The 26,735-nt window shown below is 41.0% G+C and overlaps 1 protein-coding gene across 2 annotated transcripts; it reads left to right on the forward strand.

Moving 5' to 3' along the window:
• The first annotated feature begins 4,602 nt into the window (after positions 1-4,602).
• EFCAB6 (EF-hand calcium binding domain 6) lies at positions 4,603-26,735 on the forward strand. Of its 2 annotated transcripts, XM_032919816.1 has the most exons (6): positions 4,603-4,734; positions 16,124-16,352; positions 20,343-20,517; positions 21,274-21,458; positions 23,936-24,085; positions 26,530-26,652. In XM_032919816.1, exons 2-6 carry the CDS (start codon positions 16,299-16,301, stop codon positions 26,650-26,652), a joined length of 687 nt encoding a protein of 228 aa, XP_032775707.1. In that variant the 5' UTR covers positions 4,603-4,734; positions 16,124-16,298. The 2 variants fall into 2 exon arrangements, with proteins under 2 accessions (XP_032775707.1, XP_032775708.1); XM_032919817.1 differs by lacking the exon at positions 23,936-24,085 and having other exon boundaries at positions 26,530-26,735.

A 26,735-nucleotide genomic window follows, 5' to 3' on the forward strand; every position in this document is an offset into this window, starting at 1 on the left:
AGGCTTCCAGCAAAGACATCACTAGTGATGTCACTCATACAAACACCCAAAAGTAAAGTAGTACCATGGGAGATGCTGTTTTTTTACAGAAATCTCTTTTCATGCTATTTGGAGACTTCTGTGATGTTTGTAAACTTGCTGGGGCCACATTCCTATTTTTGGCTAGACAGATTAACTATTAAACAGGATATTGAAATATTTATATAATCACTTTACATTTTTTCACAGTAAGTGGGGGAAAAAAAGCCTGCCTGTGGTCTGTGTTATTGAAACAAGAAATAGATAAATTCAATAGCACAGGTTAGTGTTGATTACATTTTAATAGAAGACAATATCTTTCCTGTCATCCCTGGGTATCTTGGGAATCATAGAATGATTAGGTTTGGAAAGGACCTTAAGATCGTCTATTTCCAACCCCCCTGCCATGGGCAGGGATGCCACCGGGAAATGGCAAAGGTCATAGTTTTGTCTGCTGAGGACACGATCTGAAAATGGCCTTTGGCATGAATAGGTTGTCTATTTAATTGTTTAGGATACCAGTTGATAGTTAATATAACTTCAGGGACCAAGCGATTTTCTTCATGGAGAACCAGACTTTGTCCACCATGCCTTGGAAAAGCAGAACTCGTTCTCATTTCCCTTACGTGAGAAAAATAAGGAAGTTCTCAATTTTCTTCTGAGCCATTTTTTGATGAATAGTTGCTGCCATCTATGTGATGGGGGACTCTAACGATACAAACTTATAACAAAATGTTTTGTTAAGAAGAGGCAGACCTGAAAGCACATTTCCTGGAGTCCAGCTAGTTAAATAAAAAAAACCAAACCATCCCATCCCACCCATGACATCCACAAATGAAAGTTCTTCTACTGTAAAGTTTAAGAATTCAGGTGTGTCCTCTGCCGGCATAATCATTTCCCACGCAGTTTCACTACACTTGGCACAGTGCGTGCTATGTATTCAGTGCTTGCTTTGTCCCTGTAAGACTTTCAGTATGTAAGCAAAGACCAAACTTTCATCTAAAGAAGTTACAGAATCCTCTTTAGTGTCCAAAGGATTCCTTTCCAATGACCTTTGGATATGGTAGCATTTGTTTTGCCAATAGACATGGTTCAGGTTCAATAAATATGCATTTTTAAACCCATTATTTAGAATAGCTCTAATGGTAAAACAGAAATTGCTGTATTACACCAATATGCAATAGTTTTAGCAGGCTAACAGGCCTTTAACCTGAAGTTTAGAAAGGCATAATATTCCTTCCAATTTATGGAATCAGTGATTTATATGTGCAGCATCATAAGGGGCAGAATAAAACAAGGGGGCACGGTGAGTCAGTTGCAGAATGAGAGTGGATATGACCCACAACTTTTCTAGATCTTGGTATTTCTGCCATTCATTTGAACTACTCTCTTGTATACCTCCTGCTGCAACTGTACTAAACCAAATCTGTTTCCCCTGGGAAACCTTTGGGAAACTCCCATGAAGAACAGGTTGGGTGTTCTGAGCAAGGGAGGACAAGAATAGAGCAAGTAATCTTTCAGGATGAGCTGAAGATGATGAGGATGAGGATGAGGGACTATTGAGTCCTTTACAGAATAGAAAACAAACTTGCCCCACCAGAGACAATCAGTTGAGAGGAAAACAAACAGCAAATGAAATATGCTCAGCTGAGCTTAATTAAAAATACCTTAATTTAAGTTATTTAAGGCAGCCTGCATGTTTTTGTTTGTTTCCTTTCTTGTCTTAACCACCGCCTTTTCTGGAATGTTTGGATACTTGTTATAATGCCTTTTTGCTTTTACTGCAGGTTGTTGTTCATTTCCATATTTGTATTTACATGTGCCACAGAAATACAGGTTATTTTTGTCTTATTTCAACAATTGCATCTCATTTTTTAAAGAAAGGAAAGCTTCAAACTAAGTAAGGTTCTGAGAAATGTGTTTTTCTTCTTCGTGTATAAAATACCTGCAAGTAAAGGGCATGTGGGTCTCAGGTATTTCATAGAGCCATTTCATCGAATCAACCAGGTTGGAAAAGACTTTTAAGATCATCAAGTCCAAACTTTACCCCAGGTCTGCCAAGTCCACCATAAACCATGTCACTAAGGGCCTCATCTACATGTTTTCTAAACACTTCCAAGGACAGTGATTCCACCACTGCCTTGGGCAGCCAGTTCCAATGCCTGACTATGCTTTTGGTGAAGAAATTTTTCCTAATATCCAATCTAAACCTCCCATGGCACAGCTTGAGACCATTTCCTCTTGTCCTATCACTTGTAACTTGGGAGATCAGCCACCTCCTCTCTCCATCCTCCTTTCAGGCAGTTGTAGAGAGTAATAAGGTTCCCCCTGAGCCTTCTCTTCTCCAGACTAAACAACCCCCAGTTACCTCAGCCGTTCCTCATCAGATTTGTCCTCTAAGTCCTTCACCAGCTTCGTTGCCCTTCTCTGGACCCACTCCAGCAACCTAATACAGCTCTTGTAGTGAGGGGCCCAGAAGTGAACCCAGCATTCGAGGTGCGGCCACACCAGTGCCGAGTTCAGAGGGACGATCACTTCCCTAGCCCTGCTGGCCCCACACCGGGCTCCTTAAGCGTTTTCTTAACCGGGCCCGAGTGTCCTCCTCTGCCCTCCTCCGGTGCTGCCGCTCCACCCCCTGCGGCCGGCCCCGACCCCCAGCCGCGCAGCCCTTCCCCAGCTGCCCTCAGGAGATTTCCACGTGAAGTGCTAATAGTTGCTAAAAAAGACTTCTCTTTTGGCATGTCTAGGTTTGCTTAAATAATTTGAATTCTTACTTCTCAGGCATTTTCTCTATTTGATAAAGAAGACACTGAAGTAATTAAAGTACTAGAATTTCAACAAGTACTTGACCATTTCTGCTTTAAATTATCAGACAATGGTGCCTGAACTAGGCACCTTCTCAAGTACCTTAACCTTTGTGAGGACTTCATAGTATACTGGAAAGTTTTCCTAAAAAATATGAACCCCCTCACAGAGATAAGAAGAGCTACCAAACTATAATGTATTTCTTTAAAATTTAGACTTTAAAAAACTGACTGACTAAGCATGCACAATTCACATCTGTTTCTGTTGATTTCTGTTAAACTCCAAGAAGCGCTCTTCTCCTTACAAACTGCTCTAAGGAGTTACATCTTACACTCGGGTAGATTTAGGTCTGTACATGTGCCAAGCTGAAAGTATGCAGCCAGGCTGCCCCAGCTGAGCAATGCAGGACATGAGATATCCAAATATGCCCAATGATCCCTGAACTGTCTAGATGGACTGGCAGTGGCAGGATAGAAAAATGAGTGGAGTGGAAAGCCCACCGGGTTCTTGGTACAAATAATAATAGCAGTGTAGAAGTAGCAGGAAGGTCAAATACAGAGATTAGTCAAGTACAGAGCAAATCTTGACTGCAGTCAGAGACAGAGTCTTCTGATGCTCTGAATATGCATGTTGCAACAACTCAAATTGAAGTAGAGCTGCTGTTTCTCTGTGGCAGAGGTTTGTGTCCACAGTGCCTCTCTTGGAGTCATTCACTTTGTGATTGATAATATAAATAGTTTGCTTCAGCAAAAGCTTGCTTTATCTTTGGTTTTTTGCATTGTATAGGCGGACGGGAAGAATGTAAATTCCTGAAACTATGAAACAGACAGGAATAAGGGACTTGTGCGGCTGGATATAGGATGTGTGGCAGTCATTCTTGATTGAATCAACATCTAATATGAAAGATAAGATAAGGGCTTTAGGCACAGAGTTAAATAAAACAAAGAAGACTAACAGCCTTTATCAACTACCTCTTAAAAAAACCCTCCTGGAAGAAAGAATGAAGATGACATCAACCATTGGGAGGTGGGATTCGTCTTCCTAAAAATCCTATGAATATGTAAAAGGCTGGACTATAAGAAACTTTGACTCTGTACTTACAGGTGTGCATGTAGGACATGAAAGCATGCACCCAGCACTGTAAATAAATCTTTGCTCCACCGACTTTGTCCCCAGTTAAATTTTTCTAAAGGTGAGCGCGTTTCTCACAACTTGGTGCAGACTGCAGGAACAGATCCTTCAATCCATAATCACATCCTTTTATCAGTACAGCAGTTCTTACCGTATCTGTAAATAGCAGGAACATTATCAAAAGTATAAGTAAAAGAATTCTCTGTCCAATTTTAATTTCATAGTCCTTCCCTTCCCTCTGGCTTTTCTCCTCTTAGTTTGGCTTACCACTGGGAAGAGAGTATAAGTACATCTGAGGGTGCAGGAGTCCAAATGACATTACCTTACAGCTCATTTCTGAACTTGGTTAAGGATGTGAAAGCTGGTTGCTAGCTGGATAAAAAGCAGTTCTAAAAAAAAAAAAAACCAAATTAATTTGCATCTTATATTCTAAGAAGTAACTGTTTCATTTTCAAAAGTAAGTGCTCAAAGCACAAATAAAATGAGAAAAATAATAATCATCATCCAATGGAAAACCATATAAAAAGCCTACCACTTTATTGCCATGGCGATAATAGAATGTTGTGCTAAACAAATCTGTATGGAGCTATATGGTGATTAAGTCTTGTGTCATAAAGTAGAAGCTGGAAAACCAGTGAGATCTGCCGCAGCCTCTTCATGTCCTGAGTTCAGGTCTGTCAGGCTTCAAATAATTGCAGGACTTGAGCGACTCATAGGAGGACGAGAAGGAGGAGGGACCACAGATTTCAAATAAAGGAGGACCTCTAAACAGCATCAAATGTATGTAATGTTATAGGTTTCTGTAGCTGTTTAGAGACTTTATCTATACATGTCAGTTACCAGTTGGAATAGCTTTACCAAAGTGCTTGTTATAAGTGTTGCTTTATTCAAAAATTTATAAGGTTGCTTAAATGTATTTCATTCTCTGTAAATTTAGGATTAATATTTATAGTAGTGCAACTGTTACTTTGTCCTTAGTGGCAGGGCTACATATAATTATAGTTATTTAAAAAATAGTTGGGGGGATTTTTAAACATTTATATTTTCAGCTTATTAAAATCAAAATGCTGTCTTAAGAGATATAATAGATTACATGGTTCTCAAGTGTGAAACAGTGGAATACTTTGTATAGGTTAGAAAATGCAGTGTTTCTCCCTTTCCTGCTTTTATGCTGATACAAATTCAGTAAGTTTCAACTGAGTCATATTAGCACAAAGACCAATTGTATGAAATACAACATATCTGTATAATTATTCTAAGAATGCATTTGTGTGCTGTAATATTGACCTGCCAGCAAGCTTCCATGTTAACTTTAGAATAGGTAGCTGCTTTTGTTAGGGAAGGGTTTGCTGTAATGTCTTCTCATCCTCCAAGTAGCTGCTAAGCCTCCTTAATAACTTGTCAAGCTGCACAATTCCTGGGATCAAGCTCTGCAAGAATGTATGTTTCAACATGAAGCATCTTTAACAATTAGTCCTCTAAGACCCCAAATACCTTCCACCTCAACTTAGCAAAACAATAAGCTACCTCCACATCTTTCAGGAGGCTACTGAGTCATGACAGGACTGGAGCCTATACTGCTTTTTCAATATTGAGCATTCATCTTGAGCAGTTTTCTATGCCGTTTTAGAGGTAGAAGGGATAAATCTATCATTAAAATCCCAAATTAATCCACAAGGGAACATTTTTGAAAAGACAAAATAAATACGAACCAGGTTCACAGTGCTGGTTCAGCTTCCAGGTGCTCTCAAATCTCATGTTTTCATTTTGGGTTCAACCCAAAATTTCGCACGCCTTTGCAATTTCGTCCCACCCTGGGTTCACACATACTCCTGGGCTCCTGTGCAGGTTCCGAGAGAAGGCTGGTTGTTAAATTATTCACTTCATCCAAACACACTACAATTTTGGCCTGTAAAGTATGTATCTAAATTAATGAGGTATGCAACTCAATTCAGGCACATTAGGAAAACTGATCATTAAGCTATACAATTTGATCACTGAAGTATATTAAAAAGTAACAAGTAAAGTATGCAGCTTGATCATTAAAGTATGGAAAATTTACTGAACTAGTAAAGTATGAGCCTGGGATGACTTTTGTCTCAAATGTCACCTCATAAATAAACCCCACAACCACAAAGGCAAACACTCACAAACCCATACGCCATACAGGTTTAAGTTGTATTTTTCCTAGAAAACAGCTGAATAAGGGGACATGAAAAAAAATCTTGTGGAAATTATTTCTGAATGTTTTATGCATCATGTGGATCTTTTGATGGCTTTGACATATGTTGATGAGCTTTACATTCTTGATTAACTCTCTAGAATACACACTACAGCATCTGTATATGAGCAGGTTGCTCACTGAAACACAGCTCTGTAAAGCTTTAGGGCTACACTGTACAAAAATAGAATAAAATAAATGTGAAGCATTTTAAGCAATATGACTGCAGCTTAATATTCAAATAAGAAAGAACCACAGTTATAGCACTTAGCTTGGATGTTGCTAACCAACCACAGAAGAGCAAAGGAAGGAGACAGAGAGGACATTATCTTGGATGGGATGCTATTAACCACCAGTGGACTCTATGAGGATATTTGTAAAAGTCAAGCTAGGAATATGCATTGTGAACTTGGCTGATCTGCCAGTCTTGTGATTAATAAGGCCTGAATGGAGCTCTTCTGCATTAAAGTAAGTGGCTAATGCATTCTGGCCTGGTGAAAGCTCAGGTGAGAATCAGACTCCCCCAAAAGAAAATGTACTTATGTGTCCTTCCCCACTGTGAGCTATTTCAGATGTGGAAGGAGAAAAAGTAAAGAATGTGTAAAAAGCAATAGTTCAGGGCATGCTGGTCAGGTCTAGAACAGCAAGGTATTCATACAGCATCAGCACAGCTGCCTGGAGGGGGGAATATATGGGGAAAGGATGGATTATGATCAATGTCAAACAATTTGTTGTTTAGCCTTCCTGGAGCTGGGACCACTGAGTGATTTGCTGCAAGCTTAGTAAACCTTTACCTGTCAAGTCCAGTAGTGAGGAGAAAGAGGACAGGCCAGGTTGAGGAGATGGCAGGAAGAAGTGACAGATTAACTCTTGTGTCTGTTCAAGAGCAGGAACTGAGCTAACTAGGAGTTTTCTGGCATGTGACACACGTGTGTCTCTCAGCTGACAAAGGGAATGAGTAGAAACATACTTAGCAAAGATTTTATTGGTTTTTTTAAAGGGGATTTCATCTAAAATTATGGAATTTGGAAATCAGATTGAATTCCAGGACTTCTTTGCAGAAAGATTTGCAGAACATTTCAATATCAAATCAGGCATTTGGTTTAGCTTCATCCTAAACTTTCTGTTTTCACACTAAATTCTCCATTTTTGTTTGTGCTTCCTCTTTTGAGTTTCTCTGCAGTCTGTCTCATACTGCAGAGTGCCTTCTTCACCAGCTGAGTGCATTTTGTTTCCGGCCACTTCCATCTAATCAACCTGCCTGCAAAACTGCAGGCTTGTTTGTCCATCCCTGATGTTCTTGCCAGAGAGAGCATCCTGCTTCTCCTTGGACCAGTACCCATGAGAAGATTCCCCTGAGTATAGCACGTTCATATCTCTCTATAGAGCTAAAGCCACTTGCTTTCACATTGCTCTCAGCAGTGCCTGCTACAGCCCCTTCCTGTATAAAAACAGGTTTCATGTGATCTTGGAAACTATTCTTAAATCAACAGAGGGGACAGCACTGACACAGCTTACTAGCTCCACGAATGGAGAGTGGCTGTGCTGTGGCTCCCCAAACACCAATTTGCCAGCAAGTGATGGAATGCACAGAGTGCAACTCCATAGTGTATCTGTTGTAACCATACAGTTTCAGAGCTCAAAAAACCTATGCAACATAAAAAGTGACATCCTCGGTCTTTCCACAACCCTGTTTTCTAAACCCAACAGTGTTACTAACCCAGCCCTTGTGCACTGTGTTCGGGCACGGGGAGTTGAAGTTCATTTTGCTGCCATGATCTACCTGTGAAATTGCAGCAGGACTACGTAAGGACCTGCTCTACAGAGGTGGTGCTTTTCCCTGTCTTGAGGATGGGCATTTTACAGGTTTATTCATTACTCATTGTCCTCATCTGTTGAACCTCTGAGCCTTCCTGTTCTGGGCCACTGATATTATCAGACAACTGACTGTCATCAGCCATGACCCACTGCACCAGCATCAGAGATTGCAGGCCTGCTGATTATGTCCCTGCCCTCAGTCAGCAGCACCACAAACTTTGTCTGTGCTCATGTAGAACACCTGTGCTACAGGCACCCTCTAGGATGCCTGCATGTTTGCATCTATTTCTGAATATTACATCTGCATCAGGTTGAGAAAGGTTAAAGCTTTCCTAACACCATGATCTAACTCCATGTTCCTCTTTATCCATAGCAAAACTGCTTTGAAAATTCTCCTTCCTTGCCCTGCTCTCCTGTGCAGTGCTCTCCCCAAGACTATAACATGCTGTCCCTTATTGTGCTAGGGTATCTGGTTTGGGCTCTTTCCCCACTGATGAGTGGCGAAAAGGTTCTAATGGAATTTTAAAATGGCAAATTCTTCCTTGGGATGGAAGCCTTTCACTCTGTATTTACTAAGAGTAGAGGAGAAGGGGAAAGTAGGAATAATGGAAAATAGCGAACGTAGTATTAGACCACCAGGTGTACTGCTGACTGGCTAGACACTTTTGGAGAGACAGAGGAGCAGGGAAGCCTCACTGTGGCTCCTGCTTCTTTAACCAGTTCTACCTAGGCTTAATATTTCATACTCATTTAATACAGTAGTTATTTTAATTACATTTAGAGGAATGTGGCTTTTTTTTTTTTTCCCTAGACAAGGCAGAGATTGGCATGTGGGCCACCTTTGACTCGTCAAATCATTTTGTCAAACCATTGTATACCATTGTGTATTCTAAACATTGCCAAGGGTATTTTATCCTGCAGATGTGACCCCAAAACTTAAATCCGTTTGTTGTAAACGGTTGGTCAAAAGGAAAATGGTACACTACAGAATGACCCTCAATAGAGTTTTCATATTTTATTTATAATTGGGTTTGTTGTTTCAAGCTTCTGTTGCACAACAGCTATCAAATCCTCAGCAGGCATGAATCAGCACTCAGGTTAATGGAGCTAGACTGACCACTGCCAGATGAGGATACAGTTCTGCTTGTAACCCAGGGATAAAATATAAGCTCCTCTATAGTGCTGAGAGCTAGAACAGACTGGCTGGTGAATCACCAGTTATCTGAACATGAGGAAAAAGCATATTTCTAGCCCAGTCCATGCTCAGACAACTAACTGCTGCTTCCACACATCTATAGGGAAGAGCATTTATGGAAAACAACTTGAAGATACGTATTGTCAGGATAAAGGAGGGCCCATGGGCTAACCACAGAAGCCTCTAAAACTGTGTAACTGTCAAAAGGATGATTACTTCTGGCAAAGGTCATTCCCACCTACAAAGAGGGAAATGTACATGTTTCCTTTTTCAGGGAAAGATATAAGGGCTTGCTTGTGTAAGCTGTTTCCCAAGACCTTTTCTTTCTGAGCCTCCCCAGAAAGGGAGGGAGGTCAGAATTGTGACAGGGCAGGGAGAAGGACTAGAGAGATTGCAATTTATCTTGACGTACCGATTTACTTTCTAATGAAGAATTCTTCTTAATAGAAAAATCTTCCAGAAACAGGAAGGAGCTGCAGGAATGGAGCTTCACTAAGCAGGTGTGGGTGGCAGAGCCTTCTTTTATTACTAATCAGCATAGTTATGCCATTTATAGAAAAGGACATGAGGCTCTGAAGGAACTTTCTAAAGAACAAAAATACAGCCCTACTTTGAACAGCAAGGAAGCTACATAGGGTAGCCCATAAGAAAAACCTCCTAATAATGCCTCCCCTTTCTTGGTGAAAGCAGGAGGTGAAAGTGGATTTACATGGTCCTCCCAAGGTGCCCTCAAATTCTGTTAGGAAGGGGCAAAAAGCCTGTGCAGAGCTGAGCAGGACAGTCAGGTAATCTGGACTTCACAGCCTAGGACAGCAGCTGACATTTGGCCACGGCATGGGGCAGGTACTGCGCAGAGGCCACGTGGTAGTCTGAGAAGCTGCGAAGCAGGAGCAGAGTCCTGGCCCTTAAATTCTGGAGTGATATACATACAGAGCTTGATGGGAAGAGTGGAGCACACGGCACCAAATATCAGGAAATCACTAGAAGAGAAGTAACCCCTTTTCTATCCAACAGAAAGTCTTCTATAAATGATCTGTAAGAGTATGCTAGGGCATACGCTACACAGCTCTGCTCTAAGGCAGCTTCATTCCGTTGCTCCCTTTCGCTCATGAGGTTAAGCCAGACACAGCAAAGCTAAGAAATGTACCCACACTGTGTATAAGGTTAGTTTCAAATGCAGAAATGGCACTTAAATGTCCAGATGCCCAGTCCAGAGTGTGAGATTTTAGGTTCCAGCTCCATTATTTCAGCTAAAGGTGATTATTTTAACTGCAGATGATAGTATCATAGATACACACTGGATGCACTAACTGCATGTGGCAGATGAATGTAATGCAATAACTGAATATAAAAGGTTTTCTGATTTTCAATCTGTGGTTTGCAAGAAGAACAAGTGATTTATTTTTTTATTGGCTCTCTAACCATTTTAAGATCAAAGTGTGTAAGGTCTTATGAAATAAACAAAAAGCTCTTGAAATAAAATAAATTAGGAAACCTTGCACTTACGAAATATGTTTCATTAAAAGGTTGCAGGGCAGTAACACTTTCCCTGAGTCTTTGGCTTCATTAGAATAATTAAAACCAGCAGTACAGTGCTTTCTAGTTGCAGTAATATTAGGCAGTCAGAAGCTGCGCCCTGCGCTGAACCATGCCCAACAATCTTCATTTCCTGACTACAGCACAGACCTGCTTCTGCTTCTGCAGCCACAATTCCACTTCTCGTATTTCTTCCCTCAGTAATAACGCAGCCGCAATGCCTGTCCCACACGTATGTTTTATGTAAAGCATGGTTAATATTGGAAAGTGTTATTTGCATCTGAAGATAGTGGAGTCTTTTCTGATTAGGAGGCAGGTTTCTTGCAGTTCTGTAAGAAACATATTTTCTTTTCCATCCAGTTATAATGATCATGTGAGACGTGACAAGGAAATAGGAGTGCAGGACCAAAAGCCATCTGTTTCTTTTTTGGTATTTCATACTGCATTGGAGCAAGAAGGTGGCAAAGCTTGTATGCTTAAACATGGGGGTATAAAATATGATAGTAACATTTAACATGCTGTAAAGAAATATCTGAACCAAAACCAGATTTTTTTTTGGTTTGTTTTTACCAGGACATCTTAACCACAGCTATAGTAAAACTGGCTGCTACTTGTGCTTGTGAAAACTTTGCTTTCAAGATATTTTACATATTTAGTTTAGACAGTGCAGTGGGTGGAAAGTCATCTTCCATTCCTGAAAATAAGTAGTTTCGTCTTCAAAATTCTGAAACTGCCTATTATTATTATTCCACTCTGTGCCATTCTTGAGACTAATTTTATAAGTAAAACTTGGTTTGACTTTAAAAACTGCAGTTTACTGCTAATTCTGGAAGTAGAATGTAAATGCTGAGTAGATTTCATTGATATTTAACTTTATTAAATGTAGCCTTTTGCATGCACAGCTAGACTTTTGGCGTTCTCAGGTATGTCCGTACCAAGCCTAGCAGCATTTTACTCTGCATTTTATTCCAACCAACTGTATTTTGTTCTTTTTATTTCTGCTTGCCATTTGACCTTCTCCTGTATTTACCTAAAGTGTGCTTTTCCCCATGCAGAATGCATAATGGGAATTAAATCAGTAACAAGCTTCAGGGGTAAATTTTAAAAGCCATACACTGGTGTTAGATTTGAAATCAGCACACTGAAAAAAAGGGATTTGCACACACCTTGTGCTAGCATTAACCCTCTTGAACCCAACCCTTTCCCTGCTTTCCCCTCACACATTCTGTACTTTTGCAGCCTTCAACTGCGTCATTTAGCTGTAGTATTCCTACTGTGGATGACCAGATTAAAAAGTACCGCCATATATATGCCTAGAACTTAGAAAGGAAAGGGACTTAATTGCCCTCTCTTTCATCTCAGGACTGAAGTGCCTTTTCAATCAAAGAGATTTCTACTGCTTGCTAAAGACTATTCAGATGAGAAGAATACGTTTGGGATATTTGGGCTAGTTAGTGCTCACTTCCCTTTTTTCTGCATTAACCGAATAACCCTCTTTGTATGATCACCCATTTTTTTTTAGACCTTTGTTAAAGTTTAGGTCAGTCTTGGAATCCTGTGCTTTTGTTGGCCTGTCACCAGTTGGATCACATTTATAGTCTATTTTTCCCCTTAACTACTTGCATAGCCCCTTTTCCTTTTTGTGGTGCAAGCCAGAATTCCTGGAAGCAGGTTTTATTGCCTGCAGGATCTCGAAGGCCGCCTTCTCCATGGACTCTTTGACTGGCTGAATGCCACACCACAATTTATAATTTATTCAGTGGATCCATTAGTGGTTCTCTGTATATGTTTTTCGTCTAGACTGAGGAAGGGCAAAAAGTCATCCCGCCTAAATCTGCTTGGGAGCTGTCAGAGAGAGGTATCTTCTCACAGATACAAGAAGTAGTGACTGCTGGCTTTAACACAATTGCACAAGAGTTTAAAGATATTTACTCTTCAAAAGATACTACAGTATATCAAAAAAAGGAGTTCTGGGATATATGTAACCGACATTTTCAGCAGCTGACTGAAGAACAAGTAAGAAACCTATGTTATTTTGTCTTGTTAATTTAAGTGTACAACTGGGTAAATTGGCTGTGGCTAGAGACATGTGTTTGCACACTGCTGTGTTTAGGCAAGTAGTTTAAAAATTTGGATGAAATGAAAATGTTTTAAGAAAGACTATCATTCCATGAACATTTGTTACTACATTTGTGGGAGATTATTTTTTTCCTTATCTCTGATTATGGTTAAGAACTATAATAATCGTAGGCTTTCTAAAGCAAAGTCATGGAGATGCTATTGCTAATAGCGAAGGTGTGAATTTAAAGCACAGTAGTTCTCTTTCACTAGCTCTTTATCTGTATATTTGCTATTTTAAAAGTTTCTTTTTTTTCAATTTTAAATTAATACTCTTCCAGTTGATGGGGGAAAAAAACCTTCTCAGCATGGAATAAAAGGTATTTCCATAGGAAGCTAATTCCTTTAATGCAAACTCCTTTTTCTCAGTAACTATTTTGAACAGCTTGGACAAAGAAAGGGGCAAGCATTTGACATTTCCTGGCCACCTCTCAGCCGCTTTTCTGGGTAAAAGATTCCACCAGGTCAGTGTTAGCAGAGTTTATGTAACCCTGAATTTAGCTTGAGTGACTGAAGTCATGGCATGAATCTGGCAGTACAAACCATCTGATTAGCCCAGTGCTAGCCTCAGGGGAACCTGAGAGGCCAGTCTTTCATAAGATTCTGCTGCTGCTGATCTTAGAATAAAAAGAGCCATTTTTTAATCTTTGCTAATGCTGGTTCAACATGGGTTTTCCTCATTCAAAGATGAGGTGAGTAATGAAACAGAGGGAACCTTGACTAAAAGACTTCAGATTTTACTTACCAGCATTCTAACCTTCATGCTCATTATTGCATCAATGCCATTTGACAGCAAACCGAAAGACAAGACACAGAGCCTCCAAACTCATATGCATGTCTGCACTATAGAAAGATATTTTGATACTTTGCTTATTACAGATATACCCTCTGGCCCAGCATTTTTGTCTATAAATTGCAGACAGGAGCAGGGCCTGCTTGTGATTGCAACAAAGAGATTGCACAATCTGCCATGTTATCAGGTGCTGCTGCACATGTGTAAACTTGCAGACGAAAGCACTCTAAAAATTAGAATATCTTCCACCTCCCTTCCTCTTGAAAATAGCAGAAAAACCCAAATGTCCTATGTGCTCTATTCCCCACCACACTTCTGGTGAGCTACTAAAATACTGGATCTGAACCTGGATCCTCAGCACCAGGTGAAAGCAAAAGTGAAAATGCAGTGATACTCTTTCTTCATCCCTGTGAACCACTGACCAGAAACACCAGGGTGAGCTTGCAGCTGAGCCCTGGCTGAGGCAGGAGAACACACACCTTCCTGAGATGTGAAAAATATCTTCATTTTTTCCTTCTTTGCTTTTTTTGGAAGCATAAGGCAGGCATCTCCAGCTGAAGAGTCCTCCAGACTAGATGCTGACTGCTTTACACTCCAGAAGCAGCAAAGGGACACAGGAGCTATTTTATACTGAAAAGAACCTCAGACAAGTGAAGAAAAAAAATCTCAATAGAAACTGTCATCCATAATAGCAACGAGAAGCAGGCCTGAGGAGCTTCATTTATATAAACAGCAGCCTTTGTGTGAGTGAGACTCAAGCCCTGTATTTCCAGAGATATTTTGATTTTGACAGGCTTCTCAAAGATATGCCTACGTATATCTATATGAAGATGCCCCAGGAGAGCCTTCCAATCTGGGTACAGGTTTTGCCACTGCTAATCCAAACCCCTGCCATTCTGGCTGTTGTCACTGCTTAGAGTTGTTACAGAAGCGTTTCTAATAGTCAGTCTGGACGGCTTCACAGAAAGCATCTTCTTTCATCCTTTCCTGGATGATAGCCGCTTACTGTTTGCTATTAGCAAGGCTCAGCTGCAGTCTACATCAAGTAGTGAATGAAGAATTTTTTCCTGAAGTCTGGCTTCTTGGTCTTCTGAATTTCTGATACTGCGACCTTTTTCATAAAAGGCTAAGGATGGTAAACACGCTGCAAACAAGGTCTTGATTAATATCTCACCAACTGGCATCCCCTTTTTATCACAGGCACTTTTCTTTGCTTGAACTCCCTTGAACTATCGGCAATCCCCCAAATGGCTAAACTTCGTTGGGTGTTAAAATAGTTTCTAACTATAGCTAACCCAGCTCATCAGGGTATTGTTCTATTTTATTGAAGTTTGTAATACACTTCGAGATCCTTGTATGAAGCGAGAAGTATAATCAGAAGTGCAAAATAGAATTGTTTATAATTCATAATGTGGTAGCAGCCAGGCCAATGGGGGAAAGTTGAAAGGAAATTCAAAATGTGTCCTTTGCCCTTTGAAGTTTGACTGCAACTTGGCACATGCATCAAAGAGGTGACTAGTTTCCTTTAGGGTTTCAGTCTCTGCCAAAAAAGATCAAATCAAAAGCAATCTGAGGTTACCAATTAGATTTATATTAAAAATCAATAATGAAGACCCTAAAAAGGCATACTGATGACTCTTGAAACACTCACAAAATGAGTGCAGCTTATTTAAGGGCAGACTGTGCTAATCCTTGCTTTGCTTAGTAGCTTATATCATGAGTGCATTTAATTCAGTGCAGCTACTTACTGAATAAAGTGCTGTTCAGCGGGAAATCAACCCAGCTGGTTCCATAGGATTCCATACAAAGCCCAGAAGGTAGGCTACGTGCCCTGTGCCAGGCCAAGCAGGCACATGGACCTCCATGGGCAGCAGAAGCAAGGATAGCAACAGCTGCTCCCAGGTCTTCTGTAGGCTGGCTGTACATCGTAACTATATGTGATTCTTTCTCAAGGCTGTAAAGATTTCCTGCTATGTTCTTTCATGCTGACTCATTTTTGCCCTCGGGATGAAATAATTTATTGATGTAAATACAATAACTGAGGAACCTTAATGGCCTCCTGAGATGGTGGTATAAACTTAGGTGCACCTGATAGCATGAGAAATTTGCCTCCATGGTACTTAACCAGGATATAGGTGCATCATGTATTTGATTTACATCTCATGTTAAAGCATTATTCTTCTATACTGCAGCTCAATCACTGTGTCTAATCACAGGGTTTAGTAGTTGAAACAGCACACTAAGGGCCCAATTCAATTAAAAAATGTCCTGCAGAAATCCTTTTCTCATTGTTTTTCCAGCCTCGTGCAGGCTTCTGCAGAGAAGCTGTCATTTATTTTTTTTTAGTAAGATGGGCCCTAGGATTCTTTCCATTCCAAGGCGTCCTCACCCTTTTTATATATATGTTTTGTCATATTATTGGTACGTAAGGGGATTCTGTTTTTGTAAAACTAGAATTTACGAAAGCCATCTTTTGCTTCATTATTAGTCTGAGAATCTTTGGAACACAGTGGATGTCGGTGATAGTGGACAGTTGAAATATCAGGACTTTTTGAAAATGTTCAGCTCTGAACTTGTAACAATACCACAAGCACTCCCAACACCCAACTCATTCTGAAGCTTCTACCAAGTCAGCTACAACTCGTGGTGTGCAGGACCCACGTATGTCTGCTCAGCCTGAACGTCCCGAGACATCATCTTCTCCAGTGCTAAAGAGCGTAAGTGTGGTTTTTCTGTGAATTTTCTGGATTTTCATTTCCGTGCATAGGTTGAAAATAATACCTGTGGAACTCCGTGAAGGTATTCTTATTGATTTCCCATGAAATCAGACACAACCACCTGCCAATAAGCAAATGAGGTAATTTGCAAAACTGTATTACAGTGACAAAAATTGGGCTAGACAGTAACTCTAGTAAAGTCAAAGGATATATGTCAATGTTTACCAGTAATATTCCCTGCTGTTACCATACACATATCCATCAGAGCTGTGCAGCTAATAAAATTCCTGTGTTTAAGCACAATCAGATTTCTGAAAACAAAGAAAACAATTCAAACTTCAAATGTCCAATAGCTGCAAAAGCAGCATAAAAAACTGTAGACAGCTTATCTGTGATCATCTGACAAAGCTAGGCAGGATTGGCAGTTGCAGTTTTCCAATAGATATTTGCTGGCCTGTCCTAAATCATTCTGGTGGTCTTGCCTGCTTTCTGGTGGATACCAAATGACAGCTGTTAATGCCTGATGGTCTAACTGACAGACTTGCCATGAAGGCCAGTGATCCAAGAGAGGTAAGAGAAATGGATTAGGAACGCAGTAGTTTTGCTTCATTTTTGCATCCAAGCCTATACTTCCTGTCAGTAAAGCACTTTGGACCTCTCCACTGCCATGCTGGCCTCTTACCCAAGTGTTAGAATTCACAGAAAGATAAGGAAATCATTACAGGAATTAAAATGAAATATCCCACTTGTGGAGCTGCACCTACTTATTCTAATTCCTCAGCTACAACCAAACCTACAACAGAAAAATAAAATAGAATCATAGAATCATAGAATAGAATCGTAAGGGTTGGAAAGGACCTTAAGATCATCTAGTTCCAACCCCCCTGCCATGGGCAGGGACACCTTGCCCTAAACCATGTGGCTCAAGGCTCTGTCCAACCTGGCCTTGAACACCGCCAGGGATGGAGCATCCACAACCTCCCTGGGCAACCCATTCCAGTGCTTCACCACCCTCACTGTAAAGAACTTCTTCCTTATATCTAATCTAAACTTCCTCTGTTTAAGTTTGAACCCATTACCCCTTGTCCTACCACTACAGTCCCTAAGGAAGAGTCCCTCCCCAGCATCCTTGTAGACCCCCTTCAGATACTGGAAGGCTGCTATGAGGTCTCCACGCAGCCTTCTCTTCTCCAGGCTGAACAGCCCCAACTTTCTCAGCCTGTCTTCATATGGGAGGTGCTCCAGCCCTCTTATCATCCTCGTGGCCCTCCTCTGGACTCGCTCCAACAGCTCCATGTCCTTTTTATGTTGAGGACACCAGAACTGTACGCAGTACTCCAAGTGGGGTCTCACAAGAGCAGAGTAGAGGGGCAGGATCACCTCCTTCGACCTGCTGGTCACGCTTCTTTTGATGCAGCCCAGGATACGGTTGGCTTTCTGGGCTGCGAGCGCACACTGCTGGCTCATGTTAAGCTTCTCGTCAACCAACACCCCCAAGTCCTTTTCTGCAGGGCTGCTCTGAATCTCTTCTCTGCCCGGCCTGTAGCAGTGCCTGGGGTTGCCCCTACCCAGGTGTAGGACCTTGCACTTGGCTTGGTTAAACTTCATAAGGTTGGCATCGGCCCACCTCACAAGCGTGTCAAGGTCCCTCTGGATGGCATCCCTTCCCTCCAGCGTATCAACCGAACCACACAGCTTGGTGTCATCGGCAAACTTGCTGAGGGCGCACTCAATCCCACTGTCCATGTCACCGACAAAGATGTTGAACAGGACCGGTCCCAACACCGATCCCTGAGGGACACCACTCGTTACAGGTTTCCAACTGACATCGAGCCATTTACCACAACTCTTTGCGTGCGGCCATCGAGCCAGTTTTTTATCCACCGAGTGGTCCATCTATCAAATTGATGTCTCTCCAATTTAGAGACAAGGATGTCATGTGGGACAGTGTCGAATGCTTTGCACAAGTCCAGGTAGATGACATCAACTGCTCTGCCGCTGTCCATCCTGCCCCTCTACTCTGCTCTTGTGAGACCCCACTTGGAGTACTGCGTACAGTTCTGGTGTCCTCAACATAAAAAGGACATGGAGCTGTTGGAGCGAGTCCAGAGGAGGGCCACGAGGATGATAAGAGGGCTGGAGCACCTCCCATATGAAGACAGGCTGAGAAAGTTGGGGCTGTTCAGCCTGGAGAAGAGAAGGCTGCGTGGAGACCTCATAGCAGCCTTCCAGTATCTGAAGGGGGTCTACAAGGATGCTGGGGGGGGACTCTTCCTTAGGGACTGTAGTGGTAGGACAAGGGGTAATGGGTTCAAACTTAAACAGAGGAAGTTTAGATTAGATATAAGGAAGAAGTTCTTTACAGTGAGGGTGGTGAAGCACTGGAATGGGTTGCCCAGGGAGGTTGTGGATGCTCCATCCCTGGCGGTGTTCAAGGCCAGGTTGGACAGAGCCTTGAGCCACATGGTTTAGGGCAAGGTGTCCCTGCCCATGGCAGGGGGGTTGGAACTAGATGATCTTAAGGTCCTTTCCAACCCTTACGATTCTATGATTCTATCAGTTCCGTGGCTCCATCATAGAAGGCCACCAAATTGGTCAGGCAGGATTTCCCCTTAGTGAAGCCATGTTGGCTGTCACCAACCACCTCGTTGTTTTTCATGTGCCTTAGCATGTTTTCCAGGAGAAACTGTTCCAAGATTTTGCCAGGCACAGAGGTGAGGCTGACTGGTCTGTAGTTCCCCGGGTCTTCCACCTTCCCCTTCTTGAAAATGGGGGTTATATTACCCTTCTTCCAGTCATTGGGAACTTCACCTGACTGCCAGGATTTTTCGAATATGATGGACAGTGGCTTAGCAACTTCATTCGCCAGCTCCTTCAGGACCTGTGGATGGATTTCATCAGGTCCCATGGACTTGTGCACGTTCAGGTTCTTAAGATGGTCTCGAACCTGATCCTCTCCTAAATATTTAGAATTATTCAGTGCCTGGAACATGCTTGGATTTTCTGACTACTGCTACATGGAGATGTTTAGCTACTGAAAAGGAAATAACAGATTGAGCAAATTAAAGATGCAAACAACTTGTCAGGGCTGGTAAAACTAAACGTTGGCCCATCACTGGCTCAATTACTGCATTAACTATAGGTTCTTTCTTGAAGAGCCCAGACAATTAGCTACATACATCCTTTATGCTTTGATCCAGTTCCTGGTGAAAGCAACAGAAAATTTCTTGTTACTGCCTGTGAATGTTAGATTGGCCAGTAGGAGGGGAACTTAAATCTTCCCAAACTTATGGCTGTTAGGAAAGACACCAGCCAGCCTGAACACCAATCAGGATGAATGTTCCTGCAGCATTCATTGCATGGAAATAAGTATGAGGCCTCAGCAAGTCTGATTCAGTGAGACCCTCTAGGGAGCACTGGTTAGTCTCACTAAATATGAGATTATACATTGGATCTGGAAGCATAAATATGCACTTATGCACGTATTGTAGGCTGAGACTTTGCTTCCAGCTCACTTACAGTACTTCTGAGGCAGCAGTCCAAAAGGCACTGTTCTCCAGGATCCTCTCACATTACTGCTTCTGTGGTTCTGCATAGGACCATTGCAGAACTGAGTCCTCCCAGTAACAAATCAAAGCAATGTTATTTCATAATTCAGTGACTGTCATTGTTTTGTGTCTGGTCTAAGATGGTTCTACATAGCTTTTTTTGCATATAGTATCTGTTGTTTAATACAAAACGTTAAGCCAAATTAAGAAAAATTATTAAGGCCCACTAAATGTATAGTATCATTTTGACACTAAGAGTGTTCTCACATTTTCACCTACGGCTTTGCAGACCAAATTCAAATCAGACTTAGAACTGACTCAAATGGTACATTAATCTCAAGTCTGGAAGACCAGAAACTGGATTTGTCATCTGGTGGTTTGTCTACAGAACCAGTAAAACTCTAGAAAAAAAAAAAAATGAGACATTATCTTTTGCTTTTAGATACCAGCATCCAGTCGTCCTCAGACAACAACTTGTTCTGCACGTGACCTTAACTGCGAAACAATAGAAAATAAGATAAGAAAGAAAATCCAACATTCCTGGAAAGGGATACTGAAAGTGTGCAAAGAAAAGGATGTCAGCAATGTAGGAGAAATCCCAGTGTCGGACTTCCTAGGTTTGTTACCATCTGAAAAGTGCTTTATTCATTCTCACATGTGTTCTGTTGTCTTTCTGGTGTCCCAGCCATAGGAACATCTGGCCTGAAGTGCCACCCACTGCATGATTGCTCCACCTTGCTATTGCACAGCAGAATAGCCTTGGGTGCAATACATTCACATTCAGAATCATCTACTCCTTGAAAAAGGAGTGCACAGCTTTGCTTGTGGGTACTTTTGGCATGCATAGAAGTTCCTCATTACCTTCCCAATTTGCTACCCTTTCTGTGCCTGGGGATATACCAGTAAATAGATTCATCAGACTTTTCCTTGTGAGCTTGTGTGTGCTTCTGGTTGCACTGGTTTCAATGCTGAACGCCTGCTGATTTGAAAGGACCGTGGATTTTATTCTTAGAAGCACACACATTTGTGTGTGAGATGAGTGCACACCTGTATAATCAAATGTAAAGTCATGGCTATAACAACATGTTAGCTTATCAAATCTTTTATCTCAGTTAACATCAAGGAGTACATCTTGTGCATTTAAAATCAAAATGACATGTTATCAGTCCCCTGAAACCGTGTAAAAAGTGAACTACCACCCCACAGGTATATGCATATGCATACACCTGCATGTAGCAAGATCTGCATAACACACACAGCAGTCACTGCAACTGATGACCTGGCAGCATATTCCTGGTAAAACTTGTGAAGATAGGACAACGATTGGCTATTTTTAAGAACGACAAAATGAGTATTCTTTCTTTGTCTTTCAGATATAGCAGGGAAGTTCAATTTGGATTTAAGTGAAGGGGAGATTAACCAAATAACAATAAAATATGATTTCAAGAAAAATGGAAGATTTGCATACTATGACTTTCTTCAGGGTTGTATCTTGTTCTTAAAACCACAGGAAACCTCACTGCTGAAGAGGGTGATTATACAGAAGCCACAAAAGCCAGTAGGTACAAAGCTTACAAAAATAAAAACGACATTTGTTTTTTTTCAGTTTCTGCTATACCAACAAGATATTTCATGGCCCGTTTCTATAGTCATTTTTAAACAGTGATTTTTGTTTCTCTTATTTAATACCATGGTACTAATTGCCTAGTATTCATTTGATATCTCCTTCAGTTAGAGGATTTAACTCCTTGGGATCATATTCAGTATATCCGGGTTATATGGTAAATTGGCCAAATTTGCTAGAATTTGGACAGTAATTCCAAATAGAAAACATGGGAGCTGGCAGTTTAAGAGCTTTTGTTGAACTGAATAAAATCAAGCTAGAAATAAAAAGTGCATGGGATATGTTTTAGGATGACCCCAACTTGTCAGCAAGCTGTGCCTCTGCTCCACACCCAGCACCATAAGAAAAGTCCAGAGGAAGCTCTCACTTGCAGTGCTGTCAATGGACATTAAAGATATCTGTTATCCAGGACTGGTCAGCACACATTGTGCCCTTGCAGCTCTCCCTGCCACATATACCATCTCCCTAAGCTACAGTGAAGAAGCAAAAGAGTCCCAGCAAAGCAGCTACACACAGGCTGTTTCCCTCTGCCTGCAGTACTGCTTTAGGGCAGAAAAGATCAGAAGAGACACTGAAATCTGGCTCTGGTGGGCCAGAAAGGAAGGCATTGGTAATAGCATCCCAATCAAGTTATATAGTAGGAACGGTGCCAAATTCCAAATCTGCTCATTCAGCGAGCCTGCTACATTTTTAGGCTGTTTCTGACTGTGCCTAACTAGTTTAGATATGGTTAGTAGCAGCATTTTATAGAGAAATTACATTACTGAACTGTTTTCACATGTGGAATGAACAGATTGCTACCAAGGTATGAAGAGAGTATCATTAGGAATTACCAAGTATTCACTACCAGTAGGGACAGTAAGGTAAAACCATTAAGTTTTGCATCAAAGAACTTCATTATCTTACATAAGATTTCCTTTATACACAAACTTGATGCTGTAAAATTCCACCCCATTGTTCTGGAGTGGACAAAGCAGTAATTTTTAAGTCCCTATGTAGTTGTTTCAAGTAATTTTTATTTTATTTATTCTATTCAGAAAAAATAATGAAAGTCTCAGTCCATGTTCTGAACCCCTTTATATAAAGTAATATGCAGAGTGAAATTTCCTCATAGATTACTCAATCCATTTCATCTAAGAAGTGTACAGATACACATCAAAAGAAATCATAAAACCCCCAAATAAACCACTTTTCTTTCAGTGGCAGGCACAATTCCTTCTCTTTCTCAAAAGCCTGAGAGAATCAATGGCCTAGGGCTTCACGGAAGCATCCAGGCTCCAAGCAATGAAAATAACCCATGTTGCAGTCGCTGTAAAGTACTCTTTCTCTCCCTTCAGCCCACAAGGAGAGCTCAGTAGTTTGGGTTGGAAACTGCATTATTCATGTACCCACTCATTTCTTAGCTGTATAGTCTGTCAGAGGAACACCCCAAGAGCACAGAAATATGGTGCAGCTGCCCCCCAGGCCTCTTACAACACATGTAAGTGCAGCACAGCCTCTGTGTCCACAGAGCAGATGTATAAAGTCAACTGTGCACTTCCTTCACACACAGATGCTTGTGGAGGCTCCAGTGACATGGCAACTGGCACCCAATTACAATAATAAATACCCGGAAAGTGAGATGGAGATGCTTTGGTTTGGCTTATATTTTAAAAAAAGGTAGTAGAGCAGATCCAGAGCCTGCAGGTGGACTGAGGCTTGCTGGCTTTGGGATAAGTCCCTTGCTCATCACACCAGTGTTAAAGTTTTGTACAAGTGGAATTAATTTTGCCTTAATGAATAGTTCTGCAGTTCTTGGGTGTGCAGGGTACACCAGTGTAATGAGTTTAGCCAGGCTAAAACAACAGATCACAACATGTCCCAGTGAAAATTAAGCCTGTGGCCCTGTGGAACCATAGAAAGATTCTAAAACTGGTTACAAGGTATTTTTAAACCGAGAAAAGCGTATAGCAAGGTTTTGGGTTTTGTTAAATATTGTACAGCTCCCACAGTTGGCTTATGCATTCAGTCACTTTTAAGCAAAAATTTCACTTTGAAAAATGAACAGTGCAGAGAATTAAAAATGACTGAAAGAAGGAGTTGAGAAAAGGCAAGCAGAATACATGTGAAAATACTGAGATCTCAGCAGAAGTAACACTGACTTCAGAATCAGTTTCAAATAACAAAAAGTTAGGGCTTTGACAGTGATTAAGTAAATATACCATCTGCACTTCCCAAGAATATCAAAATGTTATAGGTTAAAATGATCTTGTGTAAACAGTATCTTGCAATAATTTGTAAACAAATTATTGTTTACAGTATTAAGACAGTATTACAGTCCAACATCTTTTCTCTCTGCACTATAGTTCTTCTGCCCAGTTGTGTCCATGATCTGTTAGTAAATGTGAGTCTTTCTCATCCAACTTTGCTAGCTGAGTCCTGGACCACAAACCACATCATTTTTCAGTGCAATGCTGAGAATTCAGCCCAAGATCCTGCACTGCTGGAGACCAATGAAGCGAACTTTTAAATCTCATGACGAAACTCATAGCGGGCTATTAAATGTTTCAGATTTCAGACAAGTAAGTTGCATTTACCAAATTATGGTCAGAAAATTACAGCTGTCTAATCTAAGCTTCCTGATTGAAATTTTTCTGGAAAATGGTACTGAACGAGAGCATAAAAATTCATTCTGGCTCCTCTCTGTGACTTTAGCTCTGAACGTTACTCACAGTAATCTTTCTCTACATGTGACTGCAATTCCTTGAGGTCTGAGGTCTTGGTGGGATCCTGAATAGATAAAACAGAGAAAAACCTACCTTAGTCCCTATACCAAGTTTAAATGCATATCTTTCACAAACACATGGGAACAGAACAGAAGCGTACCTGATGATAGATCCCTCCACAGGCACTGCTACAGCTGCGGGATCCTGCGACCCTCCAACTGCTGTGGTCCCTTCTAAATTTAGAATGGATTCAAGTAATCTGGATTTGAGAGCCTCTGTTTCTGGTTTCTCTCCTTTCTCTTCTGTATGCAGCATAATTCTGTACTAAGTAAGGGATCTGTATCCTCTGCAAATATTTAAGCGTCTCGTATCTCCACAAACAGCAAATACATGCCTGTGTATTCTGGATATCAGTGATTCTTCATCAAGATCCATGGGGAGTTTGATTTTTGCTTAGCTTTACTGATTTCAAAGTCTTTGACACTGTTTTAACTAGGAATAATAATCACTGTCTGTTCTGGAGTAATTCTGACTACTTATTATCCAGTTGCAAGGAAAAACAAAAAAACGAAAAGAATAGAGTGAGGCCTGAACCCATTTAAAATTGCTGTGTGCATTAGGACACCCCTTGGTATCACTACTACTGAGCAACTAGCAGACGGGATGCTCATAGTATACAAATGCATGGCTGCAATAAGCAACAATAAGGTATGTTTCTGATGCTCGTCTTCCCCCAGAGCTGCAGGAAGCTGGGTTGTTGCCTGATAGATATAAACCTGTTCGATTATACTGGTCACAGAAATGCTCCATCAAATCTTTACTCGTTTAGGACTGGTGGGAATGTGATACGTTCTGGCACTGCCACATAGCTGAAACCTGAGTCCCCGCCTGCTGCTCTACAAAGGCTGAGGAGCAAGATGTGTCAATGAGACCATATCAACTTCATGCCTGAGGTTCCCTGTCTATCACTGCAGCTTTCTGACTGCTTGGGCACTGCCTCAGCAGACTAGGCTCAGAGGAGGAGGAGTGAAGACCAGGCTCCTTTGCATTTGATTTTAATTTGTTATGTTCCTCTAGGACATATGATTACCATTTGTAGTTAAAGCAATGTCAACAACTTTCATATCAAGCTTCCTAACATGATACAAGCTAAGCAAAAGAAACAACAACAAAAAAACCCCAACCACCAAACCCACACCAGAAAATTAACTCTTTGTGGATCTAGATCCCTGAAGAAGCAATCCCTGATTGCAAAATCCTACTACAAAGGCGTTAATCTGCTGTTTGACAAGACGTCAAGTGATTTGTGGAGGTACAGATCCCTTTATCTCCTAGGTAACTTAATTTACTGAAATGGGGAAATTAGCTCTCTACTAACTTCAGTAACGCTTCTATTTATGGCTGTACTACCTTGCAAGGGGTCATTAGTGATTTCTGATGCTGAGCTGTTAAGAGGGAAAGGGGCAGACTAATCTGAGAGTGCCAAAAAACTAATGACAACTGGCATAGCACACAAGGACACACAATGTTGCTGGTCACTTTCAGGATTTAAATTCTGAAGTGCCTCTAAACACAGAAGTAATCCTCAGAAATTAATGCATTATTTTCTTTTATGTTAGGGCATTGAGAACACTTCAAACCACTGAAGTGCTGAAAAACACACTGGGTAAAATATTTGACAGATGTAGGTATCTAAACCGGCTTTTACCATCAGGTGAACTAGATGCATCCTGCTCAAGTTGAGTTCTCACTGAAGTGCTAGGAAGCTTTCAGGCTGAGCATTTGTCCTATGGAAATGAAAAGCACTGTGTGCATCATGGGCGTTATCATATACATAGGGGTTTGTACAGTTTGAGAGACTTCTGTTTCTTGTGTTTCTCTGCATGCAAAGGCTGCAGATCACCCAAGGAGGATAGATAGGAAGATTCCACCTCTTCATCTCATCTCCAGATAGCAGTGGATGCCTTTTAAATATGTGCTTTCTGTAAATTAGCTTCTATGCATATGGTTGCTAACCATTTCCCAGTGTGTCCTCAGACAAGTGCTAGCTGAGCTAGTGGACAAAACCCCTGTGTACGCAGGTTTTCAGATACACATCTCAGGGAGTTGGTATTGGCACAGGAAGGGTAAGGGATAATAAAGGAAGGTTCAATTTTCTAACTCTGAGAAACCTAAGACAGAGCGGGGCTGAATCATCAAGATATTTTGTAATGAAATTTTAGCAAGATAAACTAATGTTTTTACTTCTTGCTCACCCAAAGCACTGAAATAAATTCTAAAGTTGTCTCTGTCTTTTGCAGGTTCTTCATGACTACAACATTGACCTAACCGAAGAGGAGTTATTCAACATTTTGGAATACTATGATAAAACTTTGACTTCAAAAATATCCTATAATGATTTTCTCCGGGCATTCATACAGTAGGATTTGGTCAAAAGCAAAAAACTCCTGATAAAGACAGCAACTGATTTATAATTTCAAATTTCAAACTAATAAATTATTTGACT

This window comes from Strigops habroptila, chromosome 3 (assembly GCF_004027225.2).
Source record: "Strigops habroptila isolate Jane chromosome 3, bStrHab1.2.pri, whole genome shotgun sequence".
Lineage (NCBI taxonomy): Eukaryota > Metazoa > Chordata > Aves > Psittaciformes > Psittacidae > Strigops > Strigops habroptila.